This window comes from Ostrea edulis, chromosome 6 (assembly GCF_947568905.1).
Source record: "Ostrea edulis chromosome 6, xbOstEdul1.1, whole genome shotgun sequence".
Lineage (NCBI taxonomy): Eukaryota > Metazoa > Mollusca > Bivalvia > Ostreida > Ostreidae > Ostrea > Ostrea edulis.
Genome location: NC_079169.1, coordinates 45,393,976 through 45,414,802, shown reverse-complemented (window position 1 = coordinate 45,414,802; position 20,827 = coordinate 45,393,976). Strand labels below are relative to the sequence as shown.

Here is a 20,827-nt window from a genome sequence, read left to right as displayed (position 1 = left end):
GCCTTGATTTGATATGGAGAACCTCTTTAAACAGATATGATCCCAAGATATTTTTCATTCCAGTTTCTGTGAATTTTAGAAATGAAAAATAAAAATAAACCAATTATCTAAATTGCAATGTTCCTTTTCAAAAACTGCATGAAATAATTGTACTTTTATCCATTAAAAAATGGTGAGTTGCTTTGGCAGCGGCTTCCCAAGCTTGATGGTGCCACTTATGATGTGGTGCACTGTTCATTGATACTCGGCCTTTGTAAATACCGCCAGTTGCTGGGTCAGTGCGAGAGCTATCATCAGATGTTCCGTGACTGCATTTACCAAAGATTGCTCCAAGTGGCTCTAAAAAAAATAAAATGCAGTAACGGCAATTCAGGTAATAATCACTACCGATATAATAAAACAAAGGTGTGAAGCACACGGGTATATGGTGCATGGTCACCGCCGAATATGTTTGTGCTTACAAAGCATTATAATGCTTTAATCACTTTTTCAGATATGTTGACTCTGAAGTGTGGATCAAATTAAGAAAAGCATACGTTGATGATTGCAAATCAAAAAGGAAACAGTTCAAGCTAAGGAATGAGCACATGGTTAGGCGTACGGGGTCAATACTTACCTGTGGGTTTTGATATGTCCTGACCAGCCTTGTACCCACTTGTTAACTTCGTGGTGATGATGTTATCAGTACAGTTGAAGATTCCACTGTAAATCAAAATAACGTATAAGTACAATTGTCTTCTTTCTTTATTTTCAGGGTTTGTGCCGAACAAACAGATAAAATAATATAAATGAAACATTTACATTATAATTTGACTTAAGGAAAACTCATCTATGCAACTGCAAGCTATAATTGGTATAGCTAATTCAAAACATATAATTTACTCAACTACATGTATTGGGTGAGAGTGCTTGGGTATCAAACTTCTCAAGATTGACATCCAGTTCATGCCGTTAGTAAGACCCGGTGGTCGAGTGAATTATAGTGTCAAAACCCTGTCGTAGACATTCTTAGAGGTAGGACACAAAGGCCCTATCTGGGTGATTTCAGTTCAAGTTTCAAGCGCTCTAGATTTACAGAAGTTAATTATTTTTGCATGGTTGCTTGGTTGTATATTGTTTAACTCTCTAAGGAGGGAGAGAAAGGGAGAATTTTTCACTCATGTGGTGACCATTGCCGGTGAAAGGCTGCAAAATTTAGACCTATGCTCGACGCTTATGGTCTTTGAGCAATCGTATAATTTGGGATCTAAACATTGAAGATGTTTACTATGTTGGCGTCATTACTGCCTAAGTTAGGTCTCTTCTCAGGATACATGCAACACGCCATTCTCTCTTATTTCTCGAAAACCATGATAAACTTGCAGCAACTAGTTCGCTATTTTGCAGCTCAGGCGTCTTCCACATCTCAAACATTTGAACATGTGCCTATGGGAATGTTCTTACTAAATTCATGTTTGAGGACGAGTAGACTCGCTAAAAGGATGCCTCTCATCGAGCATTTTCTTTCTCACCGAGTCTGATCTGATATCGATGTGGGGAACCAATTTGAGTTGTGTAAAATGAATTGCACCCACCTGGTTCATCAGAATTCCTGTGATTTGTAATAATGATAACAATCTTTATTAATAATAATCTTTACTATCAATTAATGTTAGTTATATACTACCCTTTTACCGACTTGTACGGATGTTGGTGCTAGGGGTCATTTTGTCTGGATGGTGTTGCACATAGGAGACATCATGTTGGATTGCAAGTCCAAATCTCTGTTTTCTCGGTCTCAGCTTGAGTCTGAACCTGCTTTGAAGCTGCTTTATGGTCTTGAGTACTAATGCCAGTTTATAACATCCACTATATTTGATTCGGCGAAAGTAAACATGCTGTGTTTTGCCCTACTTTCAGGTTGAGAGCATATTTGTGAAAGGGCTTCCGTTCTAGTGATTAAGTTCCGTCGTGTTTACTTGTGCCGCATGGTTGGGCGTTGGATATAGCATTAAAGGCCTTGATGTTGAATCATGTCTCTCTACCATCGCGTCGTTGATATATCAGCGATCTTAGTTCATAGTTATGATCACAACGGAGATGGCGCCCTCGCTTCTCACCGTTCGATCCCCATTATCTGCAAGGTTCGTACTTGAGAGGATAAAGCGGTCACCCGCTCGGACACGTGGATTTCCTCTGGGTACTCCGGTTTCCTCTCACATAATGGTTGATCCCCTAGCGCCAACATCCGTGCATCAGAGGAACTCATCAGAAATAATCTTTCGAGCTTTCATGGGTTATCCTTGGTATTTATGTATGAATATATGTATATACCGAATAAATACGAGTCTATTTTGGGTTTTTTACAACATGGGAAACGCTGAGAAAAGGCGAAAAAGTAATCAGTTTGAAATCATTTTTACACGATCATCTCCAAGAAGGAAGTATGAAATATTATAAAAAACACAGAGTACAGCGTCATGAATCCCAACCACAAATAGCCTATTTATTTCGACCAATGTGACCGGTGCTAATGATATTTACATTTACCAATATTGGTCAGCTAATAATCTGATTCAGATGAATATATAGACAAAATAGTAAAAAATACTACAGATTTAATAAAACAGCAAAATCTGTTGTATTAGGTAATGATGTGTAATGGAATAAATAGCGGCCAGTTTTGAAGAACCTGTGTGATTCTAAATCAGCAATGAATACTTAGTTGGTCTTTTATGCGAGGCTTTATTGTGCTGTATATCTTTAAACACCTTTATTCCGACACACATATCAAATATTTGTCTACATTGTTTTTAAATTCATGGTTTATCTGGAGTTAATTGTTGCAGATTTGCTCACAATGCACGTTAAATTCTCAAGGGGCATGTAGTCGTCAGGAGTGCTTTAAATTACGTGTTAACAGCTTTTCTGTATGCGACCACAACCTGTCAACGGCACATTAGTAATTTTTTCACCAAAATCTACTATCTAAGTAAGAACACACACACATGTAGATATATATATTAGCCGAGAGACAGATATATCATTGAATATAACTTTGTTATATTAATTAATCAATGGGTTAGCTAATCTGATATAAGATTCCACTTACCTGTTGTCTTTGCCACAACTTTTGCAGGACTTCTCGGTAGAATCAGCAATATCGATCAAAGTAACATTTTCTTGGCCTGAAAACCAATTGCTTTTAACATATGTTTTGAAATGATAATAGTAAGATCTGAAAGAGAAAGTTTAAGAATACGATAAGATAGATTTCGAAAAAAAAAAGCATACATACCAAAATCTGCATAGTGTGTGTCTCCATTCAGTTCTACCCAGTTGGTATTACTGTAAAAGGCTTGTATGGTGTACAAACAATAGCCCAGCTTTTCCTGAATTAACTCAATGTCTGGTTTATCCGATGATGCCAGTGTCTGGATCTGTCGCCGCAGAGACCTTATGTAATTGTGTGCTGAATCAAGAACAGATTGTGGTTTTTATGATGCTATACCATCGCAGCTGGTCGATCTTTAGGATCCAAAATAGGAAATTTTAAGGTAGTACCAAACAGATACGTAAAAGTTTTTCCTCAAGTTGAATTTTTTTCAAAAATTTTAATGATTTGTTCTACGGAAAACCTTTTACTGTGCATGGTATAAAAGAAATATATCCTATCATTTTTTCTCCACTTAGTTTTAAATAAAGGGTATCAGCCCCAATTAGAAGAATTTGAAATAAAACTTTCATGAGAAGAATATGCCATATGTAAAAAGTATCTGTAGGGATTTTACAAAAATTAATGATACTTTTTATAAAGATGTCCTATTAGGCTATTTGTTACTAAATTTCGACAAAATATATTGTAATTGATCTATTTGTGTACACTGCGATGTACAATATAACATGCATGACTCTTCAATAGTAATGTCAAATTGTTATATAGCAAGATCTCTTAGAATGAAATGTATTGTTCAAATTTTTAAGAAAAAAAATAACAAAACTAAGAAAATGATATGGAAATTGATATGTTTTAAGATCAAGAAAATTATACCTAGGATTTAAGATATTTTGGACCTTTTAGAAAATTTGATTAAGAAAAAATTGACACATACGGCGAATGATGTTATCATGTTTGACCTTTAACCTAAATATATAATATTGACTCTCGTTATATGTTATGACAAAAAACTGATTAAACATGTCCAAATATCAGATCTCTACTAGCTCCACAACAAAAGGTACCCGTTAGTTTATGATACAGTTTAATGTCACAAAGGTGAGTTGAATGCATTCAAGATTTATGACTCCCAAACCTCCAATATATTGTATGTTTCCCATATTTTTCACAATATGATACATATGTGAATAAATGCCATGAATTATATCAGTTTGTTCAGAACATCTTTGAATAATAGCATTATGGAAATTTCAATTTTTTAGATTAATGAATTTAAGAAGACATAAGTGAAAACTGATTTCAAAGGTGTTTGATACCACCTTGATACTCTATCATCCAAATATTTGACTATTGAAATATCTACCTTAATAAATAATAATTAGGTCAATAGGTTACATAAAAGAAATTCAGACAAAATAGATTTATATCATAAAGGCCATTTTTACAATGTAAATCAATAAACGAAATATATCATTTCTATGAATATTTATGAGGACGTTGTGGATTCATTCAAATGACGATATTTTGAATCTTACAGAACTTTGAGTGGAATGCAAGAATGAAGATGGATTCACAAAATATATTATATGTTTTAGTAATGATAAAATCTATCCGACCAATTCCACAAATTTCTATAACGTGCTTTTTAGTATTTACTGTCCTATAAAAATCAAACATTAAGACTGACATTACACAATAAACTGCCGTCGGTAAGGAAACCGCATATTTTCAATAGATACATGTTTAAATGGAATTACGGAAAATATAATTTATTCTCAATTTCTATCTATTTCCATATTTATTCAAGTATTTTTAGTTTTAGTGAATAACAGCTATATTTTTTTTCCCGATTGACACCTACCTGTAATAATTTGTTCGGCATTAACGTGGTAGAAAGCAACACTTGCAAAATCTCTCTGAATTTCATTTTCAAATGCTACAATTTTGTTGATTGTTTGAAGAAAAGTTTTCAAGGAACTTCCATCTAAAAACAAATCAATATGTTACACAGTTATCTTCAACATGCATATTGTATTTTTTATTTCAATTTCCAAATTCACATACCTTCCCCAAAATACATAGAAACTCTTCGGTTTGGATCAGATTCAGTTGTGTTCAGCAAATCATATTCCTCAATAAAAGAAGCTGCTGCTCTAAAAATGCCAGTGAGTGTAATGGAATAGTGGGATCTGGATTGCCATTCTGATCGTATGAGTTGAGGAGGAAATGCTTCCAATGGAGTAAGACTGATCAGCAGAAAGAAATAAGCATAAAAATACAAGCGAGCCATTACAATTGATGTTTGCCACTCCAGTGTCTTTAAAAGAGATGTTTACCTATATACCTCGGTAAACCCCACTTCCTGGTTTTAAATATAACACCACGTCTTAATAGAGAGAGAAATGACGTATTTTGGTCGTCTCCTTGATACCTGTTTGATGATGGATTTGCATGGTTTCAACAAAATTCCCATAAAACATTTGAAAAGTCGACTGAATGACTTCCTATGTTTGCTCTCTCCCTCCTCTGTCTTGCTATCTCTTTCTTTGTATGATATGTGTAGCCCAATCATAAAATCAGATCTATTGCATGTGTTTGGGACAATTATTACCATTTTTATGCTATCATGATTTCGAATATATTTTCTTTGTATCAATATGACATAAGTGCATATATCAAGATTTTAGTCTGCTTTATTTTTTTATAATTACACAATAGCAATTGTGTGTATCGACCTTTATTTTTTTTGTGGTGTTGGGACACTATAAACGGAGCATCGTTTTTCCTATATCTATTTCACAGATATACAAATATATACCTATACACCAATTCAAATTATCTACCAAATTTAAAAAGAAAAGGTCTTCGTGAAAAATGTATAATTACTTTTAAGACCTACGAAGAAATATCAAATAAACAGCATCTTGTGTAAACGAAGATTTAAAGATATGTTGACATTTAAATGCCTTCTTAAGTTTCGAATTCTTTGTTAAATATTTTTTTGGCTTTTCTTTTTAATGCAGACGTGTGGAGTCTTTCGTTTAAAGTCAGCATTCCGCAAATTCTATGGTCGTTATAACGTTCTAATTTGCTAATACAACCTAGCTGGTGGACTGTTAGTCCCCGAGGGTCTCTACAGCCCAGTAGCTAAGTACTTCGTTACTAGCTTGAAAATACGGATGTATATTTAATTGCTGTTATAAAATTTAGAAATTCATTTCAAAATTAAGGATTATCTCCCTCATGCATAGCTCTTATCCTTGGACGAATTTGGCTCCACTTTTTTGGCACGCTGTTTTTGGCTATATTTAGCTCTAAAACTTCATAGTTATTTCGGATTTCAAACATTTCGGTTGAGCATCACTGAAGAGACATTATTTGTCGAAATGCGCACCTGGTGCATCAAAATTGGTACCGTATAAGTTTTATATCATTGGGTCAAATGCTGTCTGGTGTCGTTTTATACCGATTGTGAGACCGTTCATGGCACACCGATTTTGACTACGGATAACGTTTATCTGATCAAGATATAGGGCTCACGGCGGGTGTGACCGGTCGACAGGGGATGTTTACTTCTCTTATGCACCTGATCCCACCTCTGGTGTGTCCAGGGGTCCGTGTTTGTCCGACTATCTATTTTGTATTGCCTATGGGATTTATGACATTGATCACTGTTCGTTATCTTCACCTTTCATTAAGTGAAAATTTATACAAAAAGAAAACGTATGCACTGTTGATATAAGAATAAATTTTACAGAGTGTTAGTGCTGGCTATAGAAATTTAAGCTAGATTAATTTGTATAAAATGTGCATAGGAACAAAGAGCAAAATGAAATAAAATGCATGTTCCGTTTAGGGGGATCCATTTACAAAAGAATATGTGAGTTTCAAACTAAAATAAAACAAATGAAGACTACATATTGGATTTAAATGGATGACGTTTAACACATTGGAATTAGAAAAGGTGATAATAACAAACAGTGATCATTCTAATAACTAGTACACAATTAAGAGTAGCGGGAATAGAGAACGCTGGACATACCACAAATGGGATCAGGTGCCTAGAAGAAGTGATCATACCCTGTCAACCGGTCACATGCGCCGTGAGTCCTGTATCTTGCTCAGGCAAACACAATCATCCCTAGTCAAAATAAGTATGCAAAGAAAGGCCTACCAATGCCAATTGGTTCAGACAGTATTTGACCTATTAGTAGATTGTTATTACTACCATAGAATTTGCAAAAATACTGATTTTACACAAGACTGCTGGAACTCCTGTAGCATCAACTTGTATCACCATGTATGTTGAGAAGCGGAAGACTCTGTGATGTCTTTTATTTCAAGTTCACTGGCATATATCTAATCAGCATATGCATGAAAAGGATTATTGTTGCTAGATAAAACGTCCTCGAAATAGCTTTATTTATACTACAGACTGCAATACACACAAGTGAATATTATACATAATAATTATACTACACAAGTATTTGCATTCATTTTGGCGTTTCTCTTCTTCAGGTCATTAATAGGATATGTAGTTAATAGGATACTTATTTTCATTTGTTTCTTTGGAAAGGAAAGGAAAAGTAAGTTTTGATATCATTTAATTTACATTCAAAATGAAAGCTCGTGCATAAAAATATCTAAATCTGTCAAAATGTTTTAGATAAATGAGGATTTTGACAATTGATTTGTTTTTGTTCACTGGCATCATATATTTGATATTGTTGAAAATGCTTTTACACTAATGTCAACACATAGGACTCACGGTTGGTGTGACCGGTCGACAGGGATTCTTGCTCCTCCTGGGCACCTGGTCCCACCTCTAGTGTGTCCAGGGGTCCGTGTTTGCCCAACTCTTTATTTTGTATTCCTTGTGGGAGTTGTGGAATTGATCGTTGTTCGTTGTCTTCGCCTTTCATTATGCTTACCTGCTTTTTATCAGCTGCAAATGTATCGATACATCATTAGTATATTGCTTTAAATACAAGCCCTGCTTCCGTTTCACTTCTCTTTCAGGTAAAATGCGATATACTTGGAAGGTTAGAGGAGCTAGTATATAACGAGTATTTATAATGCATACTCTCTCCACCACAAAAGAAAATCATACCTGAAATTGATTATTAAATATTCTTTAATCAAAGCAATCTTCTATAAAAATAATTAATTGTGCACCTTGAATATATATATTATATATATACTTCTACTATTGCATCCAAACTTTTTAATTGTAAACAAAATTTGCAGTGCCTAGATATAGACCATCTTATACGTAATCCACCAACGTGTTCTTCGTCTTCTTTCAACAATAGTCCAGCTGGATATGTCATTACTGGTGATGTTGATATAGTTGAAAATGGGGATCTCAAATCACTTATTCTAAAAGGTCTCAAATACAGAGAACCTCGGTCTTTCAATTGGCGACAGAACTTCATCTCTATTATGAATTATGTCGAAGATTATGCCAGACGATGGGCTAAATATGAAGATGAAGAACTTGATACATTGCCAGAATGGTTTAAAAGCATAAGAGGAATATTAAAATCCCGCATTAGACATATCAAAACAAACGTAAGTACCATCTATCCTTCTGTGTTTAGTAAAAGCAGAAGTGATAACAAAATTAGATAGGTTACATGAGGAATATGTTCTGATTTCAGCTGACAAAGCTAGTAAAAACATTGTCTTTGTTTGTAAGGCTCATTATTACAACTGTATATTATACGAACTTGGCATTAATTTCACTTTTGGTAATCGTACTTATACTCCAACTGCCCTTCAAAAGATGAAATTCTTCAAAACCATGCTTCAGTTTTAGACACATTTAATATCCCAGTCAATGGGTCGAATGAATATAAATTACCGTACCTATACTGGATTCTTAAACTACATAAAACCCCTTACAAACAAAGATGCATTACTGGATCCAGTAAGTGCTCTACCAAGCCCCTATCTTTGCTCCTCACGAAAATATTAACAGCTGTGAAGGAGAAACTTCAAACTTACTGTGCGACTACATATGCCAGAAGTGGTGTTAATCAAATGTGAATTCTAAAACAGTTTTAAGAACTTTAAGTAAACTTGAAATCGCAAAACTTTTCCCAAATCAATAACATCAAAACCTATTACTTTTCAACACTATACACGACCATTCCTCACGATAAATCAAAGAAAATGATAGTTTTGCTCAAACTTGTTTATTGCTAGGAACTGCTGCTGCTTGGGTGAGCGATGTGGCCCTTGAGCCTCCTCTTATTTTGTTGTTGCAAAACATCTTTTGAAATACATAGTTCGTTTTCAAAAAGGATTGTAACGATAATCACAGGCTTCAAATTATGGAACGTTGAATAAAACCGTAGGGGGTATACGCAATTTTACTTTTCGAATTTATCTTTCATTTTCAATTTCAAAAACATCAAATATGCTTTTGCTTTTAAATTCCTTTATTTGTGTATATATATATATATATATATATATATATATATATATGTTAAATGGATATTAAAAGATCTTCTTAACAAGGAAGTCATGTCGATGTATAAATAGATCGGTAATAGGAGAGTAATGATAAAGTACAATACATGTACCAAGATGTATATTTTATAAAAGGTATTCTGGTTAAGATATCGATTACCAGTACCTTTTGGATGGCTGCTTAATTTCATTACAGTGATGTGTGCATATGTGACCAGGTTTTTGAGAAATAATATCAGCACAGAAAATTCACTTTACTTTGTTTGGATACCCACGTCCGCCCCCTGCCCGAGGTTAAACTCGCGACCTGCGGAAGTGGGTAACCAAATAAAATAAAGTGAATTGACTGTGCTTTATATTAAAGGACATCAACATGAAATGCAACAAAGGGTTTTAATTTGTCATTTTGATGTATTTAACACATTCTGAAAAGCATTAAGATGTAGCATTTTCAGTAGGGAGATATTTCATGAAGATTAACGAAGATTTGGGAGCTGCCATATTAAAAAAAAATTATTACCGCCTTGTTGGGTTATTTTCTAGCATCCATTAGAGGGCAGCAGTGAGGCTGACATCAGTCGGGCGCATAGTGTATTTTGGCATATTGTAAGCATCAACGTTAAATTGTCATCAGCAGAAAGTGAATCAAATGTGGGATATCAATTTGAACCTGTTGTTACAGAGGAAGAAATTATTCCTTGGAATAATGCTTCTTCACCAGCGTTTGATTTTAATGAGAGAGGAATTTCCTTGATTAATTTGCTTGTGGAAATTGTACTTATGTACATTCAAGGAGTGTCTTTGTTGTCACGAGTTTAAACATTTTGTGTCAGATTACATAGATATACACTTAAAGTGCAGGTCTCTACACCCATATTTTGACATTTGTGCTTAAGTCCTGTTATAATTGATACAGCTCATATCTATGTATCCAGAGAGGAAGAGCGCCAGATGATTTAAGAAGTAAGAAAAACACAAAATAGAAAAATACATTCCGTGTTCACACACACTAAAATCTAAACATAACATTCCATTTGTGTGTAAACAGTAACAATTCTGTTGCAAACATGCCATCAAGAGTAATGGCCTACGGACAGTTTATCAACTAGGTCAGACGAGGTAAGTCTCTTGGGGGGGGGGGGGATTCAGAGCAGTTTTACTCTCATTTGTTGTGACATAATTTAAGGGAGTATTTTCTAGAGAACACTGCAATTATGAAGGATTTCTTGAAACCTCAGACTCTGATATAGATTCTGAATAAGTACTTTTAGTGTGAATAAATTGCATTTCCAAAATTATTCTGTGGTCCATGTACATCAATTACTATCGATATATAAATTACTTGACAATGTATTGTAGTACTTTTATGTGACATAGCCACTTTGATTATCTCCAAATATTTTAAAATCTATCATAATTAATTGATTTTGAATCTTGAAAGATGCAGAACTTCTGAGTAAGTACAGAAGTTGGAAGAACTGGAGATATTTTGTGGAAGAGTTTTCTTCTTTTTCTTAATGCATTGTTATTAGAATTGAATTAAATTCTTTTTTGTCTCAAAGCCTATCCATCAATTCTAATATGAATCCATAATCTTATGCTGTAACATTGACCCAGTCACCAACAACGTGTCTCATCTACGTCAGAGCACAGATGCATGCTGGGAAATGACTTCTGTAAACCTTTCACCTAGAGAGACTCGTTATAGAAACAAGCAAATTATTTTCAGGTCATACTATTTAGTTTCAGGGGTCTTTTAAACTTATAGTGCAACAATTTTCATGTTCACTTCTTTCAAATTTTATTGAACAGTCAAATGGATTGGAGACAAACGGATAGGAGTCAAGTTTGCACCTCTCCATAAATATTACAATATATACATGTAATATGCCATGGGTATTGGATACAACAGATAAATACACTTACACTTTAGCATGTGAAGCTATGTTAAATATTCTGCGTGAATAATCATACCTTAAAAAAAATATGCACAAGAATAATCAGGTCCCATATAATCAACGCCATATATGACATATTCATATTCCATATTTTCTATGTCCAAGGGTCACAACTCAGCAAAATTTCAATGGACCGGAACAAAATTCGAACTTGATCTGTAACTTGTCATGGAAAAGCAATGTACCAAATATCAAATGTATATCTACAATCATGACGAAAAATGTGCGTAAAGCTGATTTTTATGGACTGATAGACAGTCGAAGGAGTCCAAACCTACATTCCGCCGGTAGGAAACTATTAAAAAATTAGGATCCGAATTTTCGGTAAAAACGTATTACACAACGCAGCTGAGTTAAGGTAGTGATTGCAAGGCATCACGTGGTTTATTCAGGTAGTATCTAAAACTAGACTATTTTCGTTTCCTATTCCGGAATACGTCAAGCGCTTAAGCATCAGTAATAATGGCAGACGATGCAAACAGACTTGACAGCTATAGCCTATAACTAGACACAGGGTAAAGTGAAAAAATGTTTAAAAATATACAAATGAAATACAATACAAATGAAAAATCCGTTACGTTTTAATTATCTTTTTAAAAAAAAAAAAAAATAGTCATTAGGCCCTAAGTCTCCATAATACATGCACTCTCCCCCTCCCCTGTTAATTTTCAGTTTTGCAGCACGTAAATTTAATTTACAAACCACTAAGCCTATTACAATCATAATATATAATGCTATGAATTTCATAACATGTATATTGTGTTAGTGTACATAAATCTAAAATGCTACTATGTAACGTGGATGTTAAGAGAAATCAAAAAGTGTGTATTTTGAAAAGCAGCGCTTGCTGTTAATATCTTTTTCTCAATTAGTTCAGTTATTTCTTATAATATAAAAAGTAAAAAGTTTTGTTGGTTGATAATCGCTTGGTTTGAAAGGAGAGAAAAAAAATAAAGACGTTGCAGGTATCGACGTCACAATACACAGTTTACATCGGAAGGGTTACATTTCCCGCGTTTTTAACATACGCTTACAGAGTAATTTCAAACAGAAAGTAATAAAAACATCTCCAAAGCAACAGTACTATCATTCTATGTAAAATAAATTCAATAATAAACATCAAAACATTTTCATAGTTTTAATATGAGTTGAAATAAATGCATGTAAGATGCATATTTATTGTAATTATCACCTGCAGCATTTATGTAAGGAGTGGGAGGGAGTAACTATAGTGATCATAGCGCCATAGTAAACCTGAAAACCAATATTGATACTTTCAGGAAAAATTCCTCCTAACATATGTTAAAACATATTTAAAAATAAAAAAAATTAATTGGTCATTTATTCCTCAGGGAGTGAAAATATGTCCGATTTGGTGAATAATTGCTTTCTAAAAATTGCGAAATTGCTCATAAGCAGCCCTGCTTCTCCTTCATATGAAAATAAATCGACATATTAATACAAATCATATATTATTTAAGGCTTTAACTTCAATTTGATATAAAATGTGTATCTCTTACCCCTTTTGTATCTGTTTTAAACATCACCTGTAATACCTGTACCATTTATTACGGAAAGTCAACAAGAGGGGTTACTATGACAACCGTAGAGTCACAATTTCCGTGAAAACCATATATGATACTTTCTTAATGAGTTACAGATACTGTCAACTACAAAATATGTAAAAATCAAAAAAATTCATAGATTCATTAATTTTCAATGACCCATGCAATCACTACCTTAAGGCTATCCGAGAAAAATCACAGTGCTGCCTCTGTGCACTTCGCACCATATGACGTCACAATGAAAAGTACGTCACAGCATACATGTTCTGATAGTAGTATCGCGGGGAAAGTGTCATAATATTTTGTCGTTATTTACTACTGTTATCAAGTGTTAAGCTGTATACGTGAAAATATATCTTGTCAAATGAATATATATAGATATAATATTCCTTTATGATATCAAATCATTCTCCATTTCTAATATATAGAATGCACGAAGGTGATATTCATATCATATTGTGACCTTGAAATCGCCCCTAATCTGAATGACTGATGCGTTTAAAAATTCCCCCCATGTACATAAATAATCTCATACTACATAAACAGCGGCAAAGTTCAGGTTCATCTGCTATGAAAAAACCAATATGAATTTTTCTGCTATATAATCTAGATATATTTATGCTTTTGAAAAGTGCGGAAAGCTATTTCTGTCTTGTATATTAACGGTATGATATATATAAGAATGTGGACAACCCCGGTAATTCGCTGATGACTGTTCATATGTTGTTAAATTACAGCATGGTTAGTTTGAGTATTCATTTGTTCCCAAAACTTTCCATGTTAAGGATTTTTATTTTTTTTTCTGAGTATATCAATGAAAATTCAGCTGGTAACCTGCATGAACCTGAACTTTTGTTCACAAAGAGGGCCTCTTGCTGTTTTCCAAAAATAAAGTGTTACGTGATATTTAACTGACGTCACGGGAAATTACCATAAGGGGAATTTACGGTAGCTCAGTCACAGTCAAAATATGGGTAGTATCGTTTCGGTGTTTAACCGTAACAAGTGTAATGATACCTGTGCATTTGAGGTGCAATTTCACTCCATGATTATTGTGCATTTGACCATGGAAGCCCTTAACCTACTTGCGAAATGTTGCGAAGGACAGATTAGAGGTACCCTGTTTGATAGTGTCCGTCTACAGAAATATATCCACTTCATCAAGCTCAAAATAGCGAAACTTACTTACATCTTTACATTTGACCCAATCATGTCTTTGCTGTATAATGATTGGACTCTATAAATTCAACAGCAGTATTATGGTTGTATACAAATTAAAATGTAACAACGTAACTTCCGTTTTAAAGCTTTTCGTCTTTCTACCTGTCGATACTATCGAAAATCCCTGGTATTGCTTTGTTTTTACCATTTCCATTGAAAGGTTTTGCATTTTCTTCGTTTGTAAACGATGACGAGTTTTCAGATGATTTTCTTTTTGTATATAACTTGTACATTGTTACCGAAAACACTCCTATGACAATCAATATGGCTGTTCCACTCACAGTGACAATTGGCAGAAATATTGGTGATGATTCTAACTGTAAAATAAAGAACAAGATACGAATATTTCCGTATATATGTCTATTGTTAAGGTAGCTCATTACATTAACATTTTATTTAATGGCTCTTTAAAACACTTCTTATGAAGTATGATTTCACCAACAAAAGAGTAATACAAGCTCTCAAGTATTTCATATGAATTTTTTGTGATTTATTCCAGAATGATGAAAAAAGTGCTTTGTTTGCTAATATGGTACTCTAGAGTCCAAGTTTCGCTGTAATTTGATGCATGATATAAATATATAAGAAAACATGCCTAAATGACTCAGATAGACGTTCTAATTTTTTAAATATAACAATATTCATGAAAATTGAAAACGTTCTTTGCTAATATTTCATAAACCTATGGATAAAATCTTCAAAACACATGTCAAAGAGAAAAGAGATATAACAGAGAAATATATTTTAAAAGAAATTGAAATGAAATGGTAAAAATTCAGAAATATTACGATTTTTCAAATTTGAACTAAACCCAATCGGAATTATAAAAAGGTAGCTATAGAGAACATTGTATTTAGAAAACTACAATCCTTTGATGTAAAATAGTTTACAACTTGAACAACTTTATACAAGGAAACTAATTTCTTGACGAACAGTGCAGACAATTGGCAACAATATGATTATTTTAGTAATTTCTATCAATTTTGATTGGGATCGGTACGTTTTCTCCCTCGTTTGAATATAGTGATTTTATCTGAAATTTGGTCATTTCGTTTCAATTTTTAAATATATTATATTATACATGTATATATTTCTTAGATCGTCCACTTCTGCTTCATACTTGGATATTTTATTGAAAGTAGACATTAACGGCAAACTAACAACTCAACTGTATGACAAACGGGATGATTTCAGCTTCTCCATCGTCAACTTCCCACATTTATGTAGCAATATTCCATTATCACCTGCATATGGTGTTTATATATCTCAACTGATTCGATATGCAAGAGCTTGTTCTGGGTATAGTCAGTTTTTAAATCGAGGTAAGCTACTGACAAACAAGTTGATGGTACAGGGATTTCAACAGTCTCGATTGAAGTCAGCATTTCGCAAATTCTATGGTCGTTCGTCAATACAACCTCGCATTGGGTCAAATGCTGTCTGACGTGTTTCATACCGATTGTTAAGCCGTTCTTGGCACACTGATTTTGACTGCGGATAACTCCGTTTACCTGATCAGGATATGGGGCTCACGGCGGGTGTGACCGGTCAACAGGGGATGCTTACTCCTCCTAGGCACCTGATCCCACCTCTGGTGTGTCCAGGGGTCCGTGTTTGCCCAACTATCTATTTTGTATTGCTTGTAGGAGTTATGAGATTGATCACTGTTCGTTATCTTCACCTTGCATATATCTCTTTTCTAACTGACATGTTTTTTGAAGATTTTATCCGTAGATTAAAAAAAATATTAACAAATAACGTTTTCAATTTTCATAAATATTTTTATCTAAAAAAAATATTAGAACGTTTATTTCTGAGTCTTTTAGGCATGTTCAATTAGATATTCATATCATGCACCGAATAACAGCGAAAGGACTCTAGAATATCGTATTTGATAATAAAATACCTTTTTCATAATTCCAGGATAAATCACAAAAAAATCATATTAAATACTTGAGAATTTGTATCACTCTTTCGATGGTGAAATCATACTTCATAAGAAATGTTTTAATGAGGCATTAAATAAAATTTTGGTGTAATAAGCTACCTTAAACAACAAAGCATTCCGTTTATGTAGATTTCATTTAGTGTCTAGATACCTTATCCCCATTTGTTATTGAAGTCTGAGTTATTCTAACTTCTTTCCTAGTCGGTTCAGAGTCTGTTGTCATGGTTGATGTTTCTTTAACATTTGTATCAATCATCGTTGGGGTTTCCTTTTCTATTGTTGATTCTTCAGTTGACGTTGTCACTGGTGTCGTGATTATTGCTGTCTCTATAGTCTCTGTAGTTGGTGGTGGTGGTGTCTCTGCAGTTGTTGTTGGTGTCTCTGTGGTTGTTGATCGTACCTCTGTGGTTGTTGATGGTGATGGCGCCTCTGTAGATGGTGGAGTCTGTGTGGTTGTTGATGGTAGTGATTCCATTGTAGTTGTTGTTGGTGCCTCTGTAGATGGTGGAGTCTGTGTGGTTGTTGATGGTAGTGATTCCATTGTAGTTGTTGTTGGTGCCTCTGTAGATGGTGGAGTCTGTGTGGTTGTTGATGGTAGTGATTTCATTGTAGTTGTTGTTGGTGCCTCTGTTGGTGGTGGTGTCTCTGTGGTTGTTAATGGTGGTGATTCTACTGTAGTTGTTGATGATGCCTCTATAGTTGTAGGTTTTACCTCTGTTGTTGATAGTATTGATGCCTCTTTAGTTGTTAATGGAGGCGGAGGAGCAGCTGTGGTTGTTGTTGTGGACTCCACAGTCGAGATGTACTCTGTAGTTGTTGTTTCTATCCTTTTGGATGAGGTAGGATTCTAAAGTAAATTTAGTTTTAAAAATTTAATGTCTTCTTTCAATTGTATTTCAATGAGTTTGCTTATTCAAAGGAGTTCAACTGCATTATCTGACATGTGAAAATTCATCGTCGGTAACCCACGATTGATTACGCTTCGTTCCTCTCTCCATCACCCGTGAGTCCATTGATTCCTTCTCGCTCGTTCTCATGATTAAATATTTAAAAAATATCGTCCAATCAAAGTAGTCGTTATAGTAACGGAACCCTTCTGTTTTTAAAGGTAAATTAACTTAACTTAGCTATCACAACAATTGTATACCAAAATTGGACAAATTCGCTCAGGGTCTACTATGAGTGCCCAATTACATTGCCTCATTAATTATTCAAGAGAACGCGCAAGTAGGAATGAGTGGACCCACGAGTGATGGAGAGAGGAATGAAGCGTAATGAACGGTGGGTTTCCGACTATGGTGAAAATCTTTATTTGTGATTTTTAAGAAATGCTGCACATGTACCCGTAGTATCGTCGCTGTGGCAAGACATTCCTTTCTTATTAAATCTAACTAGATCATACAATTGTTCTAATTGTGTGAACGTCATACCGTTGTCGTCTCTGTTTTAACTGACTCTGTGGAAGTTGTAATCAGTTCTGTTGTCGTTGATGTCCACTCTGTTGTGATTGTACCTTCTTCCGTTGTAGTAGTTGTCATGGTCGTCGTTATTGTTGTTATCGGGGGTTCCGTCGTACTTTCATTCACGGTTGTTGTATCAGAGATTAATCCCTATATGATTTTTATTCAAATATTGAAATACACAAAATTCTAACAAACAATCATAGCTCAAAGTAATTTTATCGAAGTTATAAAATAGAAAAATTGCATTTTCATACATTCATATGCTAACATATTAGCCATAAGTAATTCCATGCATATCATTCGCATTTTCTTGAATTCAAAAGGATATCATTTTCAAATTATCTGAAGATTTTTCAAAGACATCGAAATTTAATAATGGATGGTTTGGTTGTTTATTTTATGTCCCATCCCAATTGTTCACTCGTACGGAGAAGTACCTCAAATTTAGATCAATGTTTGCGCCCAGAGACTTAGCATTGAGAGTTTTTCACGTGTCCACGTCTGTCGTGACTCGGAAAAATCCATGATTTTTCGTTTCTAATACCTAGCGCTTCTAGGAACAATCACCAACCATGTTTACGTGTTAGGTTTGCGACGGCCATGTCACGAGCCGGGCTCGAACTCGCGACCTCCTGCTTACAAACTACCACTGAGCTACCATGACCGGTAATCAAATAATAAACACGACTTCCATTAACACACTGGCTCTCCGATACTTACGGTTTATGAAATTCAAGTTCAAATTATGAACATTCTGACACTTTGAAAAAAGTCATTCAACAGCTTGACACCATTTAGAGTTCAGACTCTGCAGACCGAAGCATGTCTCGCCTCGGTTTCACATCAAACTGCCATCTGGGGGCTATACTACTAACTCCCGTACGACAAAATGTCATGCTTGAAACGTATTTCATCGGATCTTCCGACTACAAACCGAAACCGATTCTGCAACTTCGTCCAGAAACGTGCCCACGTCAGACGGACGAGAACATGGAGAGACAGACAGCGAATGCTAACAACCCATTACATTCACATCGGAATCTTTGCTGATGATCTCAATATATAAGTATTCCAATAATATATGTTTTAAACTCACTGGATTATCACAAACAATTACTGAAGTTGAAGTTGATTATAAAGTTACTGATTATAATTTTTGATATCACTTTTTCGGCATAACCTTTCGAAGAAGATGCTTCCCAAAGTCGTATCATATGATAATATATAAAAGATCTACCAATGGAGTTCTGCGGCTTGGACAACATTGTCTATTTTGGTGTTACATGTACCAGCAGCTACACCGACCTGTTTTTGGTATTTCGGTGTTGTATAGTAGCCTTTCCCCGTAGACATTTCTGCCCTCTCTCCGGAAAACCGGCTATATAGAAGGCTTATCTCAACAGAAAGATGGCTAAATAGTGAGATTTTAGCCAAATTACCCAAACGAAAGTTCTGTTTTATAGTAGAATTTCCCAAATATCCAATACATTTATAGAGCATCATTTTTATAAGCCAATATCAATTATTTTATTCAAATATATGTTCTAAAAGATGTTTACTTTTCCATAAACGACCCTGGTCTTGTTGTCTTATATACATTTATCAGTGCAGATGAAAAACTTCAAAATCTCCATCGATAGCTGTAGAAAACTATGGATAATAAAAACAGGAGTCCAATAGTTCCTTTTTCTTCATTCACATCTACAAAGACTTCGTATTTCACAACCACTAGGATTTGACGTCTTGATTATTTCAATTAAATATAAATATGTTACCGTTGTTGTTTCTAGATTATCTGACTCGGTTTCTGTTGGAGCTGTCATGGGTTCTAAAGTTGTTGTTGTCCACTCTTCAGTGGGTGTGTTTTCTTCAGTTGTAGTTGTATAGGAGTCAGTTGTTGTTTCCTCCATGCTCGTTGTAATTGTGGTTGGTTCCTACAGTAATTTCTTTAGTGAATTAAATCAGTAAATAAAATAGTCATCAAAATAAAGAACATATTCACGTATTCAGAATTTCAAATATCACTGTCTAACATACCGTTGTTGTCTCAGGTTCAACAGCCTGAATAGAACCGTTAGAAAACAGGAATTGACAATCTGCAATGTACCCGTCGTCGTCGTAAGCACGGAGTTGAACTGATTGTATGCAGCAATGTCCACTGAATTCATCAATTAGAAAAAAATATTCACTCTTTCAAACATTCAGTTGTATTGTATTTAGTAAAATTCTAAAATTGTAGTCGTATATATATATATATATATATATATATATATATATATATATATATATGGAATAAGTCCTTGGTATAGGCATGATATAGAAAAGCCAGTCGAAGACTTCACATTAATTCAAAAGCGATTTAGCTTTACGGCTTCACAATCGAATTTGAAAAACAAGAATAACATAAATTGACGTTGTTATTATGAAAGCGCTTTGGTTTAATGTGAAATATTTGACTGAAGTGTGCGTGCGTGCTTGAGTGCGTCAGACATCATTCTAAATTTTCACCTGATATTAACATTGAGACTGTCGTTAGTGTTTGTGATGTTTTCATATTCAACTTCCACTTCCGTGTTAGATACAACTATTCGGGAAGACTTTCTAACAGAAAACGATATTTGTGCTCTCCCATTCCATCTGTGATCATCGCAGGTCTTGGTGGTCAAAGACTCATCAGGGCACTGTGGTGATTGATATACGATCTTGCATTCTAGTTTTTGAACATCTGATACCTATTTTCAAAATGAAAATATTCGCTCATTTCTGAAGATTTTTAGATGTTGGTCGAGATTAAACCATAAAACATGAATTATTCAGAAAACTTTATTTCGCATCGAGTTCCATATTGGAATTGCACGGAGAATGTCTACTGTTTAGTAGCTTAAAATTACAAAGGAAACAAAATTTTAACTTACATAATATCTCCTCGCTTCTGTCTGTAAAACCTCTGTTGAGTTCCTGAGAGAAACAACTAGTTGTACCTTTCTAATGAATAAAATTGTATCTTAATGAAAAACTGGTTTCCATAACTAGAGAACATT

The 20,827-nt window shown here is 34.4% G+C and overlaps 3 protein-coding genes across 5 annotated transcripts in view; all 3 read right to left on the bottom strand.

Moving 5' to 3' along the window:
• The window catches only part of LOC125647159 (von Willebrand factor A domain-containing protein 7-like), a 16,671-nt gene extending 11,202 nt beyond the window's left edge, over positions 1 to 5,469 (bottom strand). Inside the window, exons 1-7 of one of the 3 annotated variants that reach the window (XM_056139704.1) lie at positions 5,222 to 5,469; positions 5,019 to 5,141; positions 3,278 to 3,451; positions 3,092 to 3,167; positions 617 to 702; positions 154 to 339; positions 1 to 66 (exon numbers count right to left, since the gene is read on the bottom strand). The exon at positions 1 to 66 is cut by the window's left edge and continues 162 nt beyond it. In XM_056139704.1, the coding sequence (XP_055995679.1) occupies positions 1 to 66; positions 154 to 339; positions 617 to 702; positions 3,092 to 3,167; positions 3,278 to 3,451; positions 5,019 to 5,141; positions 5,222 to 5,447 (937 nt within the window). In that variant the 5' untranslated portion in view covers positions 5,448 to 5,469. The remainder of the gene's footprint in view (positions 67 to 153; positions 340 to 616; positions 703 to 3,091; positions 3,168 to 3,277; positions 3,452 to 5,018; positions 5,142 to 5,221) is intronic. The other 2 variants (XM_056139707.1, XM_056139705.1) reach the window with 2 other exon arrangements.
• Positions 5,470 to 10,211: 4,742 nt separating this feature from the next.
• On the bottom strand, positions 10,212 to 20,809 carry LOC125647160 (mucin-2-like). Its single transcript, XM_048873844.2, has 7 exons — positions 20,702 to 20,809; positions 20,295 to 20,518; positions 19,824 to 19,944; positions 19,562 to 19,720; positions 17,754 to 17,933; positions 16,475 to 17,170; positions 10,212 to 14,692 (listed from the first exon to the last, which is right to left on the bottom strand). The coding sequence occupies exons 4-7, from the start codon at positions 19,694 to 19,696 to the stop codon at positions 14,474 to 14,476; spliced, it is 1,230 nt and encodes a 409-aa protein (XP_048729801.2). The 5' UTR covers positions 19,697 to 19,720; positions 19,824 to 19,944; positions 20,295 to 20,518; positions 20,702 to 20,809; the 3' UTR covers positions 10,212 to 14,473.
• The window catches only part of LOC130047279 (von Willebrand factor A domain-containing protein 7-like), a 29,839-nt gene continuing 29,671 nt past the window's right edge, over positions 20,660 to 20,827 (bottom strand). The window contains exon 17 of the mRNA XM_056141912.1: positions 20,660 to 20,666. Coding sequence (XP_055997887.1) covers positions 20,660 to 20,666 — 7 coding nt within the window. The remainder of the gene's footprint in view (positions 20,667 to 20,827) is intronic.

What these genes read in the sequence shown, in the direction of transcription:
- LOC125647160 (XM_048873844.2), bottom strand. Translation starts at nt 19,696, where the DNA reads ATGGAGGAAACAACAACTGACTCCTATACAACTACAACTGAAGAAAAC. An exon ending in ATAATCTAGAAACAACAACG is followed by an intron (nt 17,934 to 19,561) that starts GTAACATATTTA and finishes AAAATCATATAG; the next exon opens with GGATTAATCTCTGATACAAC. An exon ending in CAATAACAAATGGGGATAAG is followed by an intron (nt 14,693 to 16,474) that starts GTATCTAGACAC and finishes TTTATTTTACAG; the next exon opens with TTAGAATCATCACCAATATT.